Source organism: Mobula hypostoma, chromosome 6 (assembly GCF_963921235.1).
Source record: "Mobula hypostoma chromosome 6, sMobHyp1.1, whole genome shotgun sequence".
NCBI classification, from domain to species: Eukaryota; Metazoa; Chordata; class Chondrichthyes; order Myliobatiformes; family Myliobatidae; genus Mobula; species Mobula hypostoma.
In genome coordinates, this window is record NC_086102.1 from 69,445,035 (window position 1) to 69,466,716 (window position 21,682).

At 38.9% G+C, this 21,682-nt stretch overlaps 1 protein-coding gene across 4 annotated transcripts in view; it reads left to right on the forward strand.

Annotated features, from left to right (window-relative positions):
- Positions 1 to 21,682, forward strand: part of LOC134348081 (rho guanine nucleotide exchange factor TIAM1-like) — a 320,986-nt gene that overhangs the window by 296,753 nt on the left and 2,551 nt on the right. For all 4 annotated transcript variants that reach the window (XM_063050923.1, XM_063050924.1, XM_063050922.1 and 1 more), the window contains 5 exons: positions 3,040 to 3,148; positions 3,419 to 3,477; positions 4,855 to 4,960; positions 19,751 to 19,838; positions 19,934 to 20,106. In XM_063050923.1, coding sequence (XP_062906993.1) covers positions 3,040 to 3,148; positions 3,419 to 3,477; positions 4,855 to 4,960; positions 19,751 to 19,838; positions 19,934 to 20,106 — 535 coding nt within the window. The remainder of the gene's footprint in view (positions 1 to 3,039; positions 3,149 to 3,418; positions 3,478 to 4,854; positions 4,961 to 19,750; positions 19,839 to 19,933; positions 20,107 to 21,682) is intronic.

The window sequence follows — 21,682 nt, forward strand, 5'->3', positions numbered from 1 at the left end:
TATCAGAGAAGATTCTTGGAGAGAGGATTCACAAGTATTTGGAGAAGCATAGTACGATTAGGAAGAGTCATCATGGATTTTTGAGGGCAGGTCAGAAGGAAGCGATAAAACAAGTTGATGAAGGTAGAATGATGGATGCAGTGTATGATGATTTTAGTAAGGTGTGTGGCAAAGTCAGGAGGCATGGGATCCAGGGAAACTTGGCTGTATGGATTTGTAATTGACTGCAGAAGGCAGAGGTACTAAATAGAGAGTATTCTGCCTGGAGGTCGATGATTAGTGGTATTCTGCAGGGATCTGTTCTGGGACCCCTGCTTTTTGTGATTTTTATAAATGACTTAGGTAAAGTAAGGAAGGTTGGGTTAATAAGTTTACAGGTGGCATGAAAGTTGGCGGCATTGTGGATGGTGTAGACGATTAGCGTAGGTTACAACAGGGCATTGACAGAATGCAGAGCTGGCCTGAGAAGTGGTAGATGGAGTTCAATCCAGGAAAGTGTGAACTGATACAATTTAGAAGGTCGAACTTGATGGCAGAGTGCAAAGTTAATAGCAAGATTCTTAGCAGTGTGGAGGAACAGAATGATCTTGTTGTCCTTGACTATAGATAGTACAAAGCTGTCAGGCAACTTGATAGTGTGGTTAAGAAGATACGAGGTGTGTTTACTTTCACTAATTGGGGAATTGAGTTCTGGGCCTCAAGGCCCTTTATTGTTGCAGCTCTATAAAATTTTGGTTAGTCCACACTTGGACCACTGTGTTCATTTCTGGTTGCCTCATTATAGTAAGGATGTGGGAGTTTTAGAGTGCAGAGGAGATTTACCGTGATGCTGCCTGGATTAGAGAACATGTCTTATGAGGAAGGTTTAAGCGAGCTCAGGCTTTTATCTTTGGAGCAAAGGAGGATGAGAGGTGACTTCATAGAGGTGTACAGGATGAGATGTAGATAGAGTGGACAGCCAGAGACTTTTCCAGAGCAGAAATGGCTAACATGAGGATGCATGATTTTAAGGTGATTGAAGGAAAGTATAGGGGTTGTCAAATGTTTTAAGTGCATGGAATACACTGCTAGGGTGGTGCTAGAGGCACATAAGTTAGGGACATTTAGGAGACATTTGGATAGACACATGGATGAAAGATAAATGGAGGTCGGTGTGTGAGGGAAGGGTTAGATTGATCTTAGAGTAATTTAAAAGTTGGCACAATGTCGCGGGCTGAAGTGCATGTACAATGCTGTAATGTTCTATGTTGTTCTGTGGAGACCTTTCTCCTTTTTTGGGTTCTCTCTCATTTTGTGCCATTGTCAGCTGAAATTATCCTACTCCTGAGTTTAAGATCTACTTTAATATTTTAATCACCTAATATTTGTGTAGTAAATCTTCTTTTAATGTTTTTCTCTGAAAATGAACTGACAATGACTTTAATCGTTTACAGATATTTAAAACTTTAGCTCTTGTTATACTATGTAAATGCATGCATTGATTTTTTTTTTATTTACCACATGCTTAACAGTCAATTAAATGGTCTAGTTTAGAAAACAGGTTGCATTTTGTTTGTTACAAATTTCTGGGATGATAAAAATGATGGCAAATGATAAAACTTACCTGGGAAAATTAGTGGTGGGAACAATATTTGCAACATCATGTTTTGCAATATCCTGAACATTAGTGTATTTAGTATATCACCATGTTAACCAAAGAAGGGCAAAGGAGAAAGCCAAGTTAGTTCCTCATTACATGAAAGGAAATGTAATCATGTGTCTCTTGTATCAAACAATGTATTTAAATTGTTCACATCAACATTTAAAAAAAATATTATTTAATGGAAAATGAAATCAATTGGATCACTGAATAAGATATAAAAAAGCATCTGACAAATGAACAGTAGTTGATAAATACCGAGGTCCTCATCGACGTCAACGATGGACGAACAACATCAACAGTTTGGAGCTGCACTCAAAGAGTATTTCATTACATGCTTGACGTGACTGTTTGATAGTGGAAGGTTCATTGTGAAACAGTCATTAAAGGAAACTGTGGCTTACTCATTCAGCTACAATAATTAAGCAGCTGCTCCAATTTTTTTTTATTGGGTGATTCGGCAATGGTAATCCTATAGACTCTTAAGGAGGCTGACTGGTCTCTGCTCCACTTCAGACCAAATCATGGAAGGGTTGTGCCCTGGACAGTAATCTGATGACGGTTGGCAGCATTGCCTTGGTATAAGGTACATCGCTTTAACAAATAGGAATGACTGTCTTAAAAAAATAAGCCACAGTAGGATTGAGGGATTCAATTAGTGTGGTTAAATTTAATATCATGTAAAATACAGAGAGAATTAAAGCTAGGTAAATTTACAGTCAACTAGGCAAGGGAATAAGTAAGGTAAAAGAAAATATTTTAAAATATTATGTTCAACCTTTAATATCTTAAACAACAATTAATTTTTAGATGGATTGACAGTTTTGATTATTATCTTTCTAGCAAAACAAATTATTTTAGTAGTCAGTAACAACTATAATATTGTTCAAATAGACTATTTGCTTTTATTACTGTACTAACCTTTTACATGGCAAAGTTAATGGGCAACCTCTTCATGAATGTAAGGGCTATATCGAATTTCTACAAAGTTTAGAGTAGAATAAACTGGCAAACAAGCCGTGGTAGCTTACCAAACTAGTATCCTTTGCTTGCTGGTAGTTGTTGGTCAATTTGCATATCAATAATCAAAGACAAATACTCGTTATAACAGCATTTTTTGAGTGTGCATTTAATATTTAGAAATATTAAAATTTAATGTCACTTCATACAGGGTTACGTCAAGAAGTAAAAACAAAGGCATCTTCAATAAGAGTCAATGATTTATTTGCCCCACTTTCCAAATGCGTAATTAAATGTGTTTTCTAATTTAAGTTTGAGCAAAACTATTGAAGTTGCAAAGGTGTTCCAAAATAGTGAATCACTACCCCTTGTCAAAAAAAAGATTCAGCATAAGTGCATGCAGTTGTGGGTGTTATACAGGTTGTGTTTGTTATTTACAGGTTGGGGACCTTTCAATGGGAGATCTTCTTCTCCATTCTACAGTTAGTTGGCTCAATCCTCCATCATCCTTTGGGAAGTGTAAAAAAGATCCTGAATTGGCAGCATTTGGTATGTTGTACTTCATTTTGTTTAGACTCTTGAGATGTAACTGAATGTAATATCCATTTTAGTACTATGTGTGTACAATATTTCTGGGGAATTGATGGCAGGATGGAACAGCCTCTTGAAAAGGGTCTGATATGCTCAATAATCTACTGTACGAAATCAAGTTTTACGTTGATATATTTTCAGTATCTCTTTGCATTGACTGTCATGTGAGAAAGAGTTGATTGTTTAAAAACACAACATCTTTTGCTATCTAATGTTCTTTGTTTCTAGTGTTCAAAGCTGCAGTTGTTCTTATCTATAAAGATGGTTTTAAGCAGAAAAGGAAACTGGTAAGTTTTTGTCCTGAAATAGTATGAGTTTTATGAGATACAGCATATTACTCTAAATACATTATTTTGAACAAGTAAATATAAAATAATAAAAAATTAAAGAGAAATACCTTTATTTAAAAACTGGGTTTCAAATATTTCATGATGATGTTGCAAGATAATATTCAGATATCACTATGTTAAAGAATAACATAGATCCATTACTCAAATGACAGTTTTGTTTGTTTGAACATACATACATGGTTAATACCATATTTTAGTGCCATGTGACTCATTTATAGCCATTCAAAAGTGAGTGATTTTTGATCCAAGTCCTGCTTGTGACTAATGTACCAAGAACCGGAGAACCGGATGTATGTCTGGAAGCTGCCTCAGCAATTGGTGGCTCACCCAGTTCACAGACCACTCACTGTGCCTGTGTAGATGGTTTCAGTATAAACAGAAGGAGATTGAAACAGAAAATGCTGGAAATATTCTGCAGATCATGCAGGATCAACGTAGAGAGAAACTATATTCAAAGGCCTTGTCAGCAGAAACATTAACTATTTAACTCTCTGCAGATGCTGCCTAAATTGCAGAGTATTTCCAACATTTTCCATTCTTGTTTTAGGATTCCAAGTTCTGTAATATTTTGCTCTTCATTTAACTTTAAAAACAACCTCTCTTAGCAAATTCTAAGTTTGACTTGGATCTGATTTTTAGTGGAATCTTTAAGTAATGTACACAATTCTTCTGACCAACGACTTTCCCCAACCTCCCTCCTAACCATAGCAGCAACCAATACTAATCCCCAGCTTGCAACTTGCCCTACTGCTCCTCTTTGACCTGCTCACATACTGCACCCCTAATATGAGTCCTCAAGTATGACACCATCCCTTGAATGCCAACTGGTGGGTTTGGATGGAACGCCATTAAATTATTAATTTGGAAAAAAATATTTTCGCAATGGTCATTACATTGCTAGAAAAAGTTTGAATTGATGTAAATCTAGGAAAACATCAGTAGGGCACAAAAGAGCATTGTGTTCATTGCATAATACACTAAATAGTTAAAGAACTGTTTCAAGTTCAATGATATTTCATGATGAAAATGTAATTGATTGTGATCTACAAAGAAAGAAGAAAATGCCATTGTTGTCTCTATTGTATGTGGAAATTGCAAATTTCTCTTAGCACAGCCATGCTTGCGTTCTAATAAAAGTTATTTAAACTAAGTTATAACCTCAGTTATAAATATTTTTTCCACATTTATACTTCTCTTTAACTCTATTTTCAATCATAAATGGTAATTAACTTTGCTTCAACATCTGTTGCATAAATCTTCTTTTGATTCTTGTAAAATCTCAACAAATGATGCCATCTATTCTGTGTGCAATAGGGAAACATCTCCCAAAGGGTTTCTGTCCCAGATGAACGTGATCCCTTCAGATTTCGTCATATGATTCCCACACAAGCCTTGCAAATTCGATCTGTTACCACTACAGGTATGAATGTTTAATTTTATCGTTATATTTGATTAATAAAATGAAATAAGCTTTCACAATACAGTTTAGTCTTTAATCTCTTTTGGAAGAGTGCATTGTAAAAATATTAGTGTGGATGTCATTTGCATTTGTCAATTTAGATTGTATCAGCAGTTAAGTACAAAGGTGTAAGTAAGTTTCATCAACTGAATGGTATTAGTCATGGAGAATTTTTTTTGAGGAAAACCTATTCATTCCTACATAATTTATCTTTTATTTTCATTGAAGGATGTATTTGTAGAGGTATTTTTCCCAGTTACATCTACCCACATCAATGAATTCAACATTGATGTCAATGCATTCATGACAATGGAAGCAATTTGCAAATGAATTTCTTCAGATTAATATGTTACAGTTTTGGGTTTTTCTTGCTAGCTACAGCTTGGTTTTTGTATCAGAATGTAGAACGTGGACTGTACCGAACAAAAAAAGACCCTTTAGCCCCGGATGTTGTGCCAGACTAATTAAATTAGTAACCAAATCCCCATCTAAACTAATCCCTTCTGCCTGCACAATGTTGACATCCCTCCTTTTATTTCATATTCATGTGCCTATTTAAGAGCCTCTTGAATGCCTCTGTCATATTTGCCTCCACTACTACCGTGACAGCACATTCCAGCCACTCACTATAAAACAAAATCATCAGTGCATCACCTTTGAACTTAACCCCTCTTACTTCAAATGCATGCCCTCTGATATTAGACATTTGAACTCTGGTAAAGTGTACTGGCAATCAAAATTCAAGATTGTTTAATGTCATTTCCGGTACACAAGCAAAGGAGAGCGAAATAATTGTTACTTTGGATCTAGTGTAGCACAAAAAAACACAGTAAGATAAAGAACACAATAATAACAAAACCCACAATAACTATTGTGTAAATACATAAGAAAACTAATATACATCAGTTGATTGTACATTCATAAAATGATGCTAGGCACAGGAGTGTCTGTACATGAAGTTGGTAACAGGAAATGATAAACTCGAGGTAGTGGGTGGAGCTGTTGATCAGTCTTACTGCTTGGGGAAAATAGCTCTTTTTGTGTCTGGTGGTCTTACGTAGCCTCCTCCCTGATGGGAGAGAGACAAAAGTAGAGTGGGTGGGATCCTTAATGATGTTATTGGCTCCTTTCTGGCACCCTTCTGTCCTTGATGTCAGGTAGGGTGGTGCCAATGATGCACTGTCTTGGAGCCCTCCTATCTGCTGTCATGCAGTTTCCACGCCATGCGGTGATGCAGCTTGTAGGGTGCTCTCTACTCCACACCTGTAGAAAGACATGAGCGTAGTCCAGCTCTCTTCAACCTCCTCAGAAAGTAGAGGTATTCGTGAGCTTTCCTGATCGTGTGGAATCTTTCTATGCCTTTCATGATTTTATAAATATCTTCATAATCTATAAACCTCTGTGAGATCTCGCCTTAGCCTCTGCCACTGCAAGGAAAACAGCCTAAGTCTGTCCAACCTCTCCTTATAGCAGATGGCCTTTAATCCAGGCAGCATCTTGGTAAGTGTGGACCCTGCACAATGCTTCCACATCCTTCTAATACTGAGGCAATCAGAGATGAATGCAATACTCCAGATGCAGACTAACTAGAGTTTTATAAGGCTAAAACATCACTTGTTGGCTCTTGAACTCAATTCCTCAACTAATAAAGACAAGAGTACAATACACCTTCTTTATCATCCTATCAATCTGTGTAAAAAGGAGCTCTGGATTTAGACCCCAAGATCCTTCTGTACATCAACGCTGTTAAGAGTCCTGCCATTAACTATGTTCTGTCCCATTAACAACGTTCTGTGCAACATTTAACATTTGGCCGGTTTGAACCTCATTCCTAGACTTTAAATGTTATTAAATGTATTAACCAGCAAACGAGAAAGCAAATAAACAAAACAGGCCCCTTTTTACAGCAGCTGTTATGATAAAAATGTTATGACCAGCTGTTATGTTCAAAGCTTACACTATAAGTAGGGCAGCATAGAAATACAGCTAACAGAGCTGTTGCTTCATAGCTCCCGCATTCAAGGTTCAATCCTGATCTCAGATCCTGCCTGTGTGAAGTTTTTTTCACTCTGGCTGTGACTGCACAAGTTTCCTGGTGCTCCAGTTGCTTCCCTCATCTGAAAGGTGTGCAGACAGTAGGTTAATTGGTCATTGTAAATCGCACAAATTGTGTAAGTGAATTATAGAATCAGGCAAGAATCAGTGAAATGTGGGGGAATGAAATGGGATTAATGTTGGATTGCTTTCATTTGATGCTTAATGGTCAGTGTGGACTTGATGGACCAAAGGGCATGTTTCCAAACCGTATGACTCTGTAACTATATAAACTGGGGCTTTCCCCTGTCCTTACCGATTTTAAAATATTCTGATTTATCTCATTCTATTCAGGTATTCCATTGTAGTATGTTCTTTTAAGAGGTTGAATTTCAACTATGAATCAAACATCATTTTATTTAAGTTAGAGAAAGGTTGAACAAGTTGTGTCTTTATTGTTTGGAACGTAGAAGATTGAGGAGCTTGATAGAGGTATTTAAAATTATGAGGGGGATTGATAGAGTTGACGTGGATAGGCTTTTTCCATTGAGAATGGGAGAGATTCAAATAAGAGGACATGAGTTGAGAGTTAAAGGGCAAAAGTTTAGGGGTAACATGAGGGGGAACTTTTTTACTCAGAGAGTGGTGGCTGTGTGGAATGAGCTTCCAGCAGAAGTGGTTGAGGCAGGTTTGATGTTGTCGTTTAAAGTTAAATTGGACGGCTATATGGACAAGAAAGGAATGGAGGGTTAAGGGCTGAGTGCAGGTCGGTGGGACTAAGTGAGAGTAAGAGTTTGGCACTGACTAGAAGGGCCGAGATGGCCTGTTTCTGTGCTGAAATTGTTATATGGTTATATGGTTATATCATTCCAATTATTAAATATTGTGGAATTGGAAGTTGAGCTAAACAATTAAAAATGTTTGCAAAATTTTAAAACTTGACCAATAACCTTACAATGGTACAATTCACTTGGCACATTTGTATTTGAAGTGAATGTTTTGGCTCCTCCTTCAAAGCAGAAACCAACTGAACTGTAGTTGTAGTTGTATTGTTGTATTAAATAAAGGTGAGACTTAATTTCTGTGAATGGAGCTGTATTTTAAATCTCTCATGCATAATGAAAAAGTTGAAGAAACAAATATCATGAGAAAACGGAAGTTAAATACACAGTATATGTCTATATTGTGAAGTACATGTTATATGATAATTGCATAAATATGCTGTTCATTGAACATCACTTCTCAGTGTGTATGCATAGAGAATCTTTCCCAGATAGGTAGATGGCCTTGCATGCTGGCACATATTATCATCTTTTTTGATTGACTGTTTTTAAATTTTTTTATATAAATCCTGACTCCCTGCATTCATGCATTTAAGTTTATATAAACAATACTACATGTACATGAACATGCTTGAATAAACTCTTTATTCTCTTAGTGAAATACATAATGTCTAGCATGTAAATTTGTGCATTGAGGTTTTGGTACAAAGAGCATTAATTGTAATTTTTTAAAGTTTATAAATATTAATATTCAAATTATACTGATCAGAAAATCTGGACTTCTGCCCACATTCTCACCTTATGAAATGGGGTTGTTGTCAGGTATAAGTTTCATGTTATTTTGGATCACTTGAACCTGATAAAACTACTTCTTTTACACAGGAATGTTATCTAAGAACTACAGAGGAGAAAGTGTTAAATCCTTACATGGATTAATTATAATGTCCTTGGTTTTACAGTAAAGATTACTTCTTTTATTTACCAATTCTTTGGCATCAGGCAAGGCAGTGTGACTGAAGTTATTCTGTCAGTGCAGGAGTTTAATAAGTCGCCAGTTGGCTGTTGTTCAGGTTTCACTCATGGAACAGGTGGCCACAGCCTCTGAGCTTTTCCTTGAAATGTTAAGGCAGGAATTTCATCATCCATTGTGTTACTGGGTTGAACTAGGTAACGTTTGTGATCAGCCAAGAAATGCATCAACCAGCCTGTCATTAGCTTTTGGGTTTTGTTCATGTGGTGCTGCAGAATTTCAGATGGCTACGTGGATTTTTAAAGGCCCTTTGTCACTGTCTTTGTTTTTAATAAGCATGTTTTCTCTGTGGACTTGAAGTTCAGTCTGAGCTTGCAAAGGAAGGCACTTGAGCTGTTTTGGCCAGGATCAGCTGATGGAAAGCCATTGTCAGGGCGATAAAGCAGTTCTGTGTGAAATTAGAGATGCAGTCGGATGCACGACAGCTGTGGCAGGGTTTGCATGCCACTACTTCTATAAAACGAAATTTAACAGTATACTTGTCAATGAAGCTCCACTCCCTGATGAGGTTCAACATGTTTTATGCACACTTTGAAAAGCAGAATAACAGTAACCTGTGCAAATCACCATAGCATCCAGTGACCCTGTCATCTCTGTGTTGAAGGCTGATATCAAAACATCCTTAAAGAGGTTAAGTCCTTGCAAGATGCCAGACTCTGGTGGTGTACCTGGTAAGGCACTGAAAGCCTGTGCTAACAATCTGGCTGGAGTGTTCAAGAACATCTTAAACCTCTCACTGCTGTAGTCTGAGGTTCACATTGACTTCAAAAGGTCAGTAGTTATACCTGTGCCCAAGAAGAGCTGATAAGTTGCCTCAGTGATTATCAACTGGTAGCACTCACAGCTACCATAATAAAGTGCTTCAAGAGGTTGGTTATGGCTAGAGTTAACTCCTGCCTGTGCAAGGACCTGGACTCGCTGCAATATGCCCACCTTCATAACAGCAACAGGTCTACAGTGAACACAATCTCTCCAGGTCTCCACTCTGTTTTGGAGCACCTAGACAACAGCAAAACGTATGTCATGCTGCTGTTTATTGACTACAGCTCAGCAGTCAGCATTATCATCCTCTCCATAGTAACAACCAAGCTCCAAAACCTGAGCCTCCGTCCCTTGACTCCCTCATCAAGAGACCACAGTCAGTAGGGATTGGTAGGTAACATCTCTTCCTCACTGACAATCAATACAGGCCACATCAAGAACGTGTGCATAGCCCACTGCTGTAATTTCTCTACACCCATGGGTGTGTGGCTAAGCACAGCTTAAACACCACTTATAAATTCACAATTGACATCACTGTTGTTGGTAAAGTCTCAGGTGGCAATGAGGAGACATATTGCACTGAGATGGATCGACTAGTTGAATGCTGTCACAAGAACAATCTTGCACTCAGTGTTTCAAGACGAAAGGAATTGATTCTGAACTTTACGAAAGGGAAGTCGGAAGAACACACACAATTGAGAGGTTAGCAATAGAAATGGTGAGCTGCTTTAAGTTCTTGTATGTCAGCATCTCAGAGGGTCTGTCCTGGGCCCAACACACTGATGCAATCACAAAGGAGGCATGCTGGTGATTCTGTTTTGTTAGGAGATCGAAGAGATTTGCCCTGTCACCAGAAACTCTTGTAAATAGCTACAGATGTATGGTGGAGAGCGTTCTGACTGGTTGCCGCATAGCCAGGTTATGATGCACAGGATTTTGAGAGGCTGCTGAGGGTTGTAATCTCAGCCACTTTGTCAAGGGCGCAACTCACCCCACCATTGAGAGCACGTTCAAGAGGCAGTGCCTAAAGAAGGCGACATCCCTCACTAAGGATCTTCTCCATCTGGAACATGCCCTCTTCTCCTTGCTGCTGTTGAGTAGGAGGTATAAAAGCCTGAAAGCTGACATGCAGTGATTCTTCCCCTCATGCATCAGATTTTTGAATGGTCAATTGATCCATGACACTATCTCATTCTTTTTTATATAATTGATGGTAATTTTACGTGTTTGCAACGCACTGCTGCTGCAGAACAACCAAATTCACTTCATATAAGACAATTATAATAAGCCTGATTCTGATTCTGATTCAGTGCTTCAGAGATGAATGTAGAGTACCAGAGCACAAAAAAGGCTCCTCAGCCCGACTACTCCACGCTGGACTATTCATCTGCTGCGTTCACCAGCAACTTTGATGTTTGTTGCTTGAACTATTAATCTGCCTCGTCCCATTGACCTGCACCCAGACCATATCCCTCCATCCATGCACCTATCTAAATTTCTCTTAAATGTTGGAATCAAGCCCATGTCCACCATTTCCGTTGGCAGCACGTTGCACACTCTCAACACCCTCTGTGAAAAAGTTCCCTTCATGTTCCCCTTAAATATTTCACCTTTCATCATTATCCCATGACCTCTAGCGTCACCCACCCTCAGTGGAAAAAGCTGGCTTACATTTACTTACGTGTGCTCCACGTAATTTTGTAGGCACCTATCAAATCTCTCCTCATTTTTTTACATTCTAGGGAATAGCAGCAGACAACAACACAAATTGTATTTGTAAATGCAAACAACAGGAATTCTGCAGATGCTGGAAATTCCCATCTGTTACTCATTTTTATTCACACATTCTTTCTCTCACTCTCCTTTTTCTCCCTCTGTCCCTCTGAATATACCTCTTGCCCATCCTCTGGGTCACCCCCCCCCTTGTCTTTCTTCCCGGACCTCCTGTCCCATGATCCTCTCGTATCCCCTTTTGCCTATCACCTGTCCAGCTCTCGGCTCTATCCCTCCCCCTCCTGTCTTCTCCTATCATTTTGCATCTCCCCCTCCCCCTCCAGCTTTCAAATCCCTTACTCACTCTTCCTTCAGTTAGTCCTGACGAAGGGTCTCGGCCTGAAACGTCGACTGCGCCTCTTCCTATAGATGCTGCTTGGCCTGTTGCGTTCACCAGCAACTTTGATGTATGTTGCTTGTATTTGTAAATGATTTCTTTAGTATAAGGAAAACTTGCGGGTAGTCTCTGTATTTTTGGGCCTTTAGGGAATTCTCTTTCAGAGTTATCTATCTTTGGGATCCATGAGCACACAATATAGTAAAATTCTGATAATCTGCAATCCAGTTGTAAGGAAATCTGATGGGTTGGCACCTAGCTCACAGGATGTTTATTCTCATATTCCCTTTCACGATGTGGAGCTACAGTTCTTGCATTATAGAGTCATAGAACACAGCAGCACAGACTGGTTCTTTGTCTCATCTATTATGTGCCAAACTATTAATCTGTCTCGTATCAACAACCTGCACCCAGACCATAGCCCTTCATACCCCTCACACCCATCAATATAGCTATTCAAATTTCTCTTAAGTGTTGAAATTGAACCCGTATGCACCACTTCCACTGGTATTTCACAACACACTCTCACCGCCCACTGAGAAAAGAAATTCACTCTCATAACGTTTCACCTTTCACCATTAACCCATTACCTCACTCAAGCTCAGTGGAGAAAGCCTGCTTACATTTATCCTATCGACCCCCCCCCTCTTAATTTTGTATACCTCTGTCAAATATCCCTGATGCTCCAGGATATAAAGTCCTAACCTATTCAAGCTTTCCCTATAACTCAGGTCCTCAAGTCCTGTAACATCCTTTTAAACTTTCTTAGCACTCCTTTAATCTAATTAATATTTTTTCCTGGAAGTAGGTGACCAGAACAGAACACAATGCTTCTAATTAGGCCTCACCAACATCTTAAACAGCTTCAACATAACTTCCCATGTCCTGTACTCAGTACAAGAGATATGTGAAGGCTAACATGCTTTTATCTGCTTCCAGGAACCTCAGCTTCTTGGAAGTAGGTAAGTAACATTCTAATAAAAGATTACTGACTTGAAACCTTAATTGCATGTCTGACTCCGCAGCAACTGCCTGACCTGCTGAGCATCTCGGGCATGTTTTGGTCTTATCTTGGATAACTGCCATGCTTGTGTGACAGCTCCTGAAGCAAGTTGAACAAAGTGTTCTGATCTTTGATAGAAAAGGTCTTGTGAAGCAGTGTGTTGTGTGTTGGTGCTGCTACCCTGGCTGTTACCTCCTGGTTTCATTATGAAATTCACTGCATTCAGGATGTAAAATAGCGCAAAGCAGGAAGAGAGGCATTGATACAATATATACAACCTTAAAAAGCAAATATAGTTTCAGTTATTAATCAGTGACACAACAGGTACAGTGGATTATTTGTAATATGCTGTTATTCATAAGATTGCTGAGGAACAAGAACAGAAAGCACATACATTTATATAGTGCCTCTTTCACACTGTTGCATCCCAATGTACTCTGTGGCCAAAGAGGTAGTTCGGTACCATAGCCAATGCTATAATCTAGGAAGTAGGGCAGTTGATATTGACACTGTGAATGTCTACAAACATTAATGTGACAATGATCAGATAGACTGTTTCATGCTGTTGAGTGAAGAATAAATATTGGCCAGGGACAAATTCCCCATTGTTTTTAATAATAGTATTTTAGTATTTTTGTAAGTCCAGCTGAGAGGCACATTCAGTACTTAAGAGATTCTGCACATGCTGAAAATCCACAGCAACATACACAAAATTTTGGAGATCTCAGCAGGTCAGACAGCATCCATGGAGGGCTCAACATTTCGGGCCAAGATCCTTCATCGGGAAGGGTCTCAGCCTGAATTCAGTGTGTTGTCTGAGAGGCAGAAAGTCCATATACTCAATCCCATACTTTTCAAATACTTTAACAATCATCTTTAGCAATAGGTTGAAGTATTATTGAATCTTAACTTTAGTAAGGAACAGTAGACAATAATTGATTTTATTATCCATCTTCCAGCAAGTGAAATAGGAATTATCTTCCTGGCTGGAAAATGAATACCTCCTGTTGTAAAATTTTGTTCAGAATTCCTGCCATGGCATTTTATTACCGTTTACTGTTATGCTCGATTGTGTTCCCCTACATGTCAAGGAAAAATGGGAGTTGTGCAGGTGCACATCATTAAAAGCAATTGCTATTGTAGTTATGTCAGATTTTTTACAGCCTGTCCCTGACACACTTTTGACTGCTATGTACAAGGTTTCACCTTTTATGCATCCCAGGGATTCTTGAATAAAATGTACTTCTTCCTTCAGATCTAAACCAATTATTGATCTTCTCTTGAAATTCAGACATTTGGCATATGTGGATTAGAGTTAGAGTTGTACATCATAGAAACATGCCCTTTGGTCCAACACATCAATATCAACTATCTATATTAATCTTACTTGTCTGCACTAATTCAATTTCCTTCTCTGCTCTGTTTACTCAGATAACTATCAAAACGTTTCTTTAAAAATATTGTTATTGTTCCTACCTCCACCACCACCACTTTCACGGCAGCTCATTCCAGATGTCACTTAAACCTCTTCCCTCTCACCTTAAGCTTATGCCCTCTTAAATTTAAGATACCTCTAACATGGGTATAACCTGTCTATGCCACTCATAATTTTACAGTACTGTGCACAATTCTTAGGCACAAATATAGCTCGGGTGTCTAAAACTTTTGCACAGTACTGTATTTGTCAAAGTGGAGCAGAGAGTGAGTTTGTGAATCTACAGAAGCAGAGGATGTTGTGAAGCGCTGTGGGAGGGGTGTGGGACCCATGGCAGAGAAGGAGTGCCAGAGGCAGGAGGTGGTGTGGGTACAGACTCACCCAACCATGAAACACCAGGCAAGGTCATTTTATTCCAAGCAACTGGTTTATTGATCATTGCAGAATGTCTCCCTGTTCAGAATCAGATTTATCATCACTCCATTATATAATGAAACTTGTTTTTTTTTTGCAGCAGCAACACAGTGCAATACATAAAATCATTACAGTACTGTGCAAAAGTCTTAGGCATCCTAGCTATATATATGTGTGCCAAAAGCATTTGTGCTGTACTGTATAATGTCACATCTCAGCCGCCTCCACGGCAAAGAAAAAAATCCTAGTTTATCCGATATCTCCCAGCCCTCCAATTCAGGCAATAGCTTTGTGAATGTTTTCTACATCCTCTCCAGCTTAATCATGTCCTTCCTATAGTATGGCAACCAGAACTGCACTCAATAATCCAGCAAAGTTTTCTACAACTGTAACACGATGCCCCGACCTTTATACTCACTGAGGGCAGGTATGTCATCTACCTTCCTCACCAACCTGTCTACTAGTTTTCCAACTAGTACAGTTGGAAAAAACTATATTTGAAAAAAATATAGTGACATTCCCTATATTAAAAAAACAAATCGCTGCCACCACCCCCTGACTCTTGCCACCAAAACAATTTTTCGTCAGGTTTCAATAGCCTATTGGGAGAGGGAGAAGAATAGAATTGAAGTGATTACTTTGAACTATTCTGCAATAATTGTATCAACTAAGATTGATTAGATGGAGATAACGATTTCAAATTTCACTTTTTCAGAGAATTCTTTGCACGCCCTCTGGTGGCAATGTAATGAATTTTTTTTACTGCTCTGGTGGAGTAAATACTGAAAGGTTACACCCTTAACCAAAATAATAGTAGATAACTTGTAATTCTTTCAAGTCTTAAGTGATCCTAACTGACCTAATATTCTTTCTCACTGACCGTTTTACCAAATGCTTTCTATCTTCTTCCATTCGTTTGCTTTTGCAGCTGGGGCAGGGGGCAAAACCTAGAAACATTGGAACTTGTTTTCCTTTTTTTACAAGGTCATGTGCAATGCTTGACGACATTTTATTGATTGATCCTTATACTCAGGCATCTGTTATTTTAGCACCAAAAATCTATAGATCAAAATCTATTGAAATCATTCTCAAATATACTGCTCAATACACAATAACATATTAATCCATCACATTTAGGACTTTGTGAGCAATGGATTGGCAGATTTTGTAGACTGCTGGGTGTCAACACACCAAAACACTTTTAATTCACATGTTTTCAGATGATACACAAGAGAATGATGAATTTTCTTGTGAACCTGAGAAGTTTAAAGGCAGCAAGGAAGCAGGAAGCAAGGCCCCATGTGTTTAATGAAGGCCTGTTGTTGTTTGTCATCTATATCAACAATCTGGATGATAATGCGCTAAAGTGGTTCAACAAAACTTTGGATGACACCAAGATTGGGGGCATAATACAGTGAGGAAGGCTATCAAATCTTGCAGCAGGATCTGAAATTTGAAAAATGGCAGATGGAACTTAATGCAGACAAGTGTGAGGTTTTGCACTTTGGGAGAGCAAACCAGGGTTGGACTTGTATCGTGAGCATTAGGGCACTGAGGAATGTGGTAGAACAGAGGGATTTGGGAATACAGATCCTTAATACCTTGAAAGTGGCGTCAAAGGTAGATAATGGTTGTAAAGAGCTTTTAGTACATTGGTGTTCACAAATTAAGGTATTGAGTACAGGAGTTGGGATATTATGCTGAAGTCGTATAAGACCTAATTTGGAGTATTGTGTCCAATTGTGGTCATCTACAGGAAAGATAGCAATGAGATTGAAAGAGTGCAGAGAAAATTTACAAGGATGTTGCCAGGACTTGAGGATCTGAGTTATAGGGAAATGTTTATTCCCTGGAACTTTAGAGCATATGGGGAGATTTGATAGAGGTATGCAAATTTATGAGAGTTGTCGATAGGGTTTTTCCACTGAGATTGGGTGAGACTAGAACTAGAGGTCATAGGTTAATGGTGAAAGGTGAAAAGTTCAAGGGAAACATGCGAGTGAATTTCTTCACACAGAGGGCGGTGAGTGTGGAACGAGCTGCCAGTGGAAGTGGTGAATGCAGGTTCGATTTCAATATTTAAGAGAAATTTGGATAGATAGCCTCATAGATGTGAGGGGTATGGAGGGCTCTGGTCTGGGTGCAGGTTGTTGAGACTAGGCATGGACTAGATGTGACAGAAGGCTCGTGTTCTGTACTCTATGACTCCTGAATGCAAGAACTGAAGCTCCACATTGTGAAAGGGAATACTGGAATAAACATTTTGTAAGCTAGATGCCAACCCATCAGATTTCCTTACAACTGGATTGGAAATTATCAACATTTTACTGTATTATGTACTCATGGATCCCAAGGATAGACAAGTCTGACAGAGAATTACCTAAAGGACTATACCTTATACAGAGACTACCCTCAAGTGTTCCTTGTACTAAAGAAATAATTAACAAATATAATTTGTGTTGTTGTCTGCTTCTTTAGCAGATATTAAAGCTAATGGATGAAGGATACAGGTAAAAAAGCTTAGTCATAGATATACCATAACAAATATAATTTCATAATCTTCAAACAAATCTGCAGCCGTCAAGATACCATAAATACATTTCAGTTCACTGTCATCATGTGGCAATAAGAGGTTTGAACTTATTTTTATGATTAACTTATTGCCTAATAATTAACTGAGTCGATTCTGTCTTTATATACAAAGCCCTATCAAGGTCTGCTAGTTCCTGAGCCTTGTCTAGGTTTGTGTCCCTGAAAAGCCTCTGAGGCTTGCTGGCTCCTGCTGCTTTATCATCTTAATCGTAAATCAAAAACATTCTTTGATGCATGCAACGTAACACTGGCTATGAAAGCTACTGGCCTCCCAGGTGAGCAGCCACTGTCTGTAACAGCAGCAGACATGAGAAGGACCCTGCAGGGAGTTGTTCCCTGTAAGGCGGCCGGGCCAGACAACATCACAGGCCGAGTACTCAAGGAATGTGCACACCAGCTCACTGATGTCTTCAACACTTCGCTCATTCAGGCTGCTGTCTCCGCATGCTTCAAATCAGACTCCATCACCCCTGTACCATAGAACTCTACACCTTCAGGAGTAACTGACTACTGATCAGTGCACCAAGAATCATCAAGAAGTGCTTTGAACATCTGATGATGGCACATATCGAAAGCTCCATTCCTGCCGCATTGGATGCTCACCAATATGCTTACTGATAGAACCACTCTATGGCAGATGTCATGCACCTAGCCCAGACACAAGGACACATGTCAGGATGCTGTTCTAGATTTCAGCTCGGCATTCAAAAATATTGTCTCACCGACCTTGGTGAACAAACTCCTACTCCTTGGTCTAAGTATACCACTGTGCAACTGGGTGTTGGGCTTCTTAATGAAGAGACCTCAGGTAGTCGGGATGCTCAACTGCTTCTCCCTCCCCATCATCCTCAACACGGGTGCCCCCCAGGTTCTGTGCTGAGCTTATAGCTGTACACTCTGCTCACACATGCCTGTATGTCCAAACACCCGAGTAATTATGTTGTCAAGTCACTGATGACACCACAGTGGTGGGGCTCGTCACCAACCATAATGTAATAGCTTACCGAGAGCAGGGGGAAGAACTCAGCCTGGTGCCAGGCAAGTAACCTCTTCCTTAATGTCAACAAGACAAAGGAGATGGTTATCAAAGCGACTTCACTCACACCTGCTTTACATAGGCAGTATAGCATTGGAAGCTGCAAACAGTTTCAAACTCCATGGAGTGTACATCTTACACAATGTCTCATAGTCTCAGAACACATTCTACACCATCAGGTAGCTCATCAATCGCTCTTTTTTCCGAGGAAGCTGACGAGAGCTGCACTATGCACACCCATACCCACACCATTCTACAGATGCACAATAGAGAGCTTCCTAACAAGCTGCATTACTGCATGGTACCAAAACTGCTCTGTGGCAGACAGGAAGGCTCTACAATGGGTAGTCAAATTTGCCTAGTGCATCAGGAACACCAGCCTACCCACCATCAAGGGCATACAGTATATACAGAAAGGTGCTGGGAAAGGGCCAGTAACATTATAAAGGATCCTATCCACACAGCTCATGGACTATTTCTCCCACTCCCATCAGGAAGGAGGCTACGTCGCGTCCACACCAGGACCACTGGACTCATAAACAGTTACTTTTCCCAAACAGTAAAGCTGACCAACAACTCGGCTTACTAAACCACCCCTCCATGTCCCAAATCACCAATCACCTCATCATTTCTTGTCAGTAACCTTACGTACAGACACTCCTGTGTCTAGCATCACTCTCTGGACATGCAATCAATGTATTTATATTTATTGTGTTATTATTTTCTTTATCTTACTGTATATATTTTTGGGCTGTGTTGGATCCAGAGTAACAATTATTTTGTTCTCCTTTACACTTGTGTACTGGAAATGACATTAAAAAATATTGAATCTTGACTGCTAGTATAGTTTTCCCAGACTTGAGATGTGTAATATCAAGAGGCATGAATTTACCATTAGGAGTTTCTTAAGACTTAAAGGTCTCCTTGAAACACATTCCTGTGTCCCAAACTCCTGGCCATTTCTTTTTAGACTGTAACTTCGCTTTTCAGCATTCCTTGTCTGCAAAATATCCTTGGTGGAATATCACATTGAAAGTTCTACAAATGCAAATTGCTGTCTTTCTCATTTTGTATTCCACATTAAAAAGAACAGGAGACAAGCTATTGTGTAAGGCTATGTTCATAAAGTTGGTGGGGAAACATTAGCTCTACCTGCAACTATTTTTCCAACTTGCTGTACTTACTGGGAAAATGAGTCAAACCCTAATGAATGAGGACTTTGATCTTAGAAAAATTATACTTGGGTAGATTGATAGCAAATGATTGGTTTTTGTAAACAAATAATTTGCCATGTTCAGAACTACATGAACAAATGAGAAGTACAGAAGATTGCTAGATGCTGAAATTACACAGGCACTGCAGAAAGCACAGGGAATTTCTCCAATGTGTGTAATTATATGAATAAGATTTAAAATGATTGAATCCGATTGTCATTTTGGTTTAAAGTTTCGTTGCTATTATCCTGCCAATTTTGTCTCCCTGATATTGTATGAAGTGAGTACTTTATTAGTCATAATGCTTAATCCTGTGCCTTTATGTGCTTTTGTTTCTAGACGCAGAGACCGACTGTGTCTTTGAAGTTGTTCATACTAAATCTGAGTCAGAAGGAAGACCAGAGACAACCTTTCACTTCTGTAGCAGGTAGCTCTTTTTACACAACACCCAATTAATATGCCAAGTGTATAGATGTTTTTATTAAACTCTTCCAAAATTTACACTGTTCTGGACATTTTCAGTACTCCTGAGAACAAACGTGATTTTATCAAGGCAGTTCAATCTATACTACGTGATAAACAGCGAAGACAGCTTCTTAAAACTGAGAGTTTGCCTCAGTCCCAGCAATACATGCCTTTTGGAGGGAAGCGACTGTGTGCACTAAAGGGGGCAAGACCAGTTGTGAATCGAGCTGGTAAGAGTTCTATAGTATCCATTAAAATATTAATGCAACAACGGGGTGCAGGTGTTCTTTTTGTGTGTTGGTGTATAATTCTGATCTTATGAAATTACCTTTCAATACATCTTTATTCTTTAAATATGTAGCTCCTGTCAAAAAATATATTTTCATTGCACTTTGTCTTAGATATTTCATATTGTGAAATAAATATTTAAAAAATTATCCAGATAAAAACACAAATTGCAAGATATATCAGCAGGAGTGAATGCCTAAACCCATTGATGATTGTGACGTAGTTCAACGATTCAACAAAGGAACAAGTTTTGAACATGATTGTTGAAACTAAATATAACATCAAAATACCACAAATACTGAAATCTGAAATAAAACATTGAAAGTAGCCAACTGGTCAGGCAGCATCTGCGCCCACACTTTTTCCAGACGCAGGAAGCCAGGCAAAGCCTTCCTCTCACAATTAAATTGTTTTTAACTACTATTATCTTAAAAGATGAACGATTTTGTTGAAATATATTAAAACGTTGACATAATTAAAATGCTAAACTAAGCTAACATAAAGTAATTCAAATACCCTGGGATGGTGATCCCATTCAGCTGAAAGGATCGCATTGTTTCAGAAGATCTCCCTAGTGTAAAGCTGAGGGCTGGATGGGAAATACATTCCGACTCTCTCGTAGGCACATCCCTATTCTGCTGCTGGCTAAATGGTGAGCCCAGTGCTAGGTCAGGACTCAGATGTGTTCATCTTGAACTTTTGCCTTTCACCTCTTACACTGAAGAAGGCTCAACAGTTGATAGCTGGTGAATCCCTTCAGAACTGCCATTTTCCTGTCAGTGCAATTGAGACCAATATCTGATCTTCATAAAAAAAATTGATATTTGGAGATGAGAATGGATGAGAACCCGGTGATTATCCCTGGTTCCTATTTATTGACACCATTAATTCAAATATTTTACATGAGTTAACATTGGCCTAGAGACATAATAAAGCGTGATACAAATCAGTACAAACGGGTGTGATTTAGCGTCCATTATGGAAACATATTTGCAGAATGGAGATGATTGAGAATTAAATATCCAAGGTTATCAGGTAATATGGAAGGATAAGCAGAAAGATAAAGGAGGTGGGATGGTACTCTTAAATAAGGATGAGGTCACACTGATAGTGCAAGACGATATAAGTTCTAAGAATGTTGAATCTATTTGGGTAGAGATTAGAAATAATTAAAGGAAAAAAAGATCAGTGGTGGGCGTTGTCTATCGGCCACTGAATAATAACATTACAGTGGCACGAGTAATAAACTTAAGAAATATCTGAAGCATGTAAGAATGGAATGGCAGTTGTCATGGGGAACTTTAACTTACACATAGATTGAGTGAATCAAGTTGGTCAAGGCAGTATTGAGGAGGACTTCATTAAGTGCATTCATTGTAGCTTTTGTGATAGCATGTGACTAAACCTACAAGAGAAAATTATGTCTTAGGTCTGGTCCTGTGCAATGATGCAGGTAAAATTAATGATGTTGTAGTTAGGGATTCTTGCAAGGTGTGATCACAGTATGATTGAATTTCT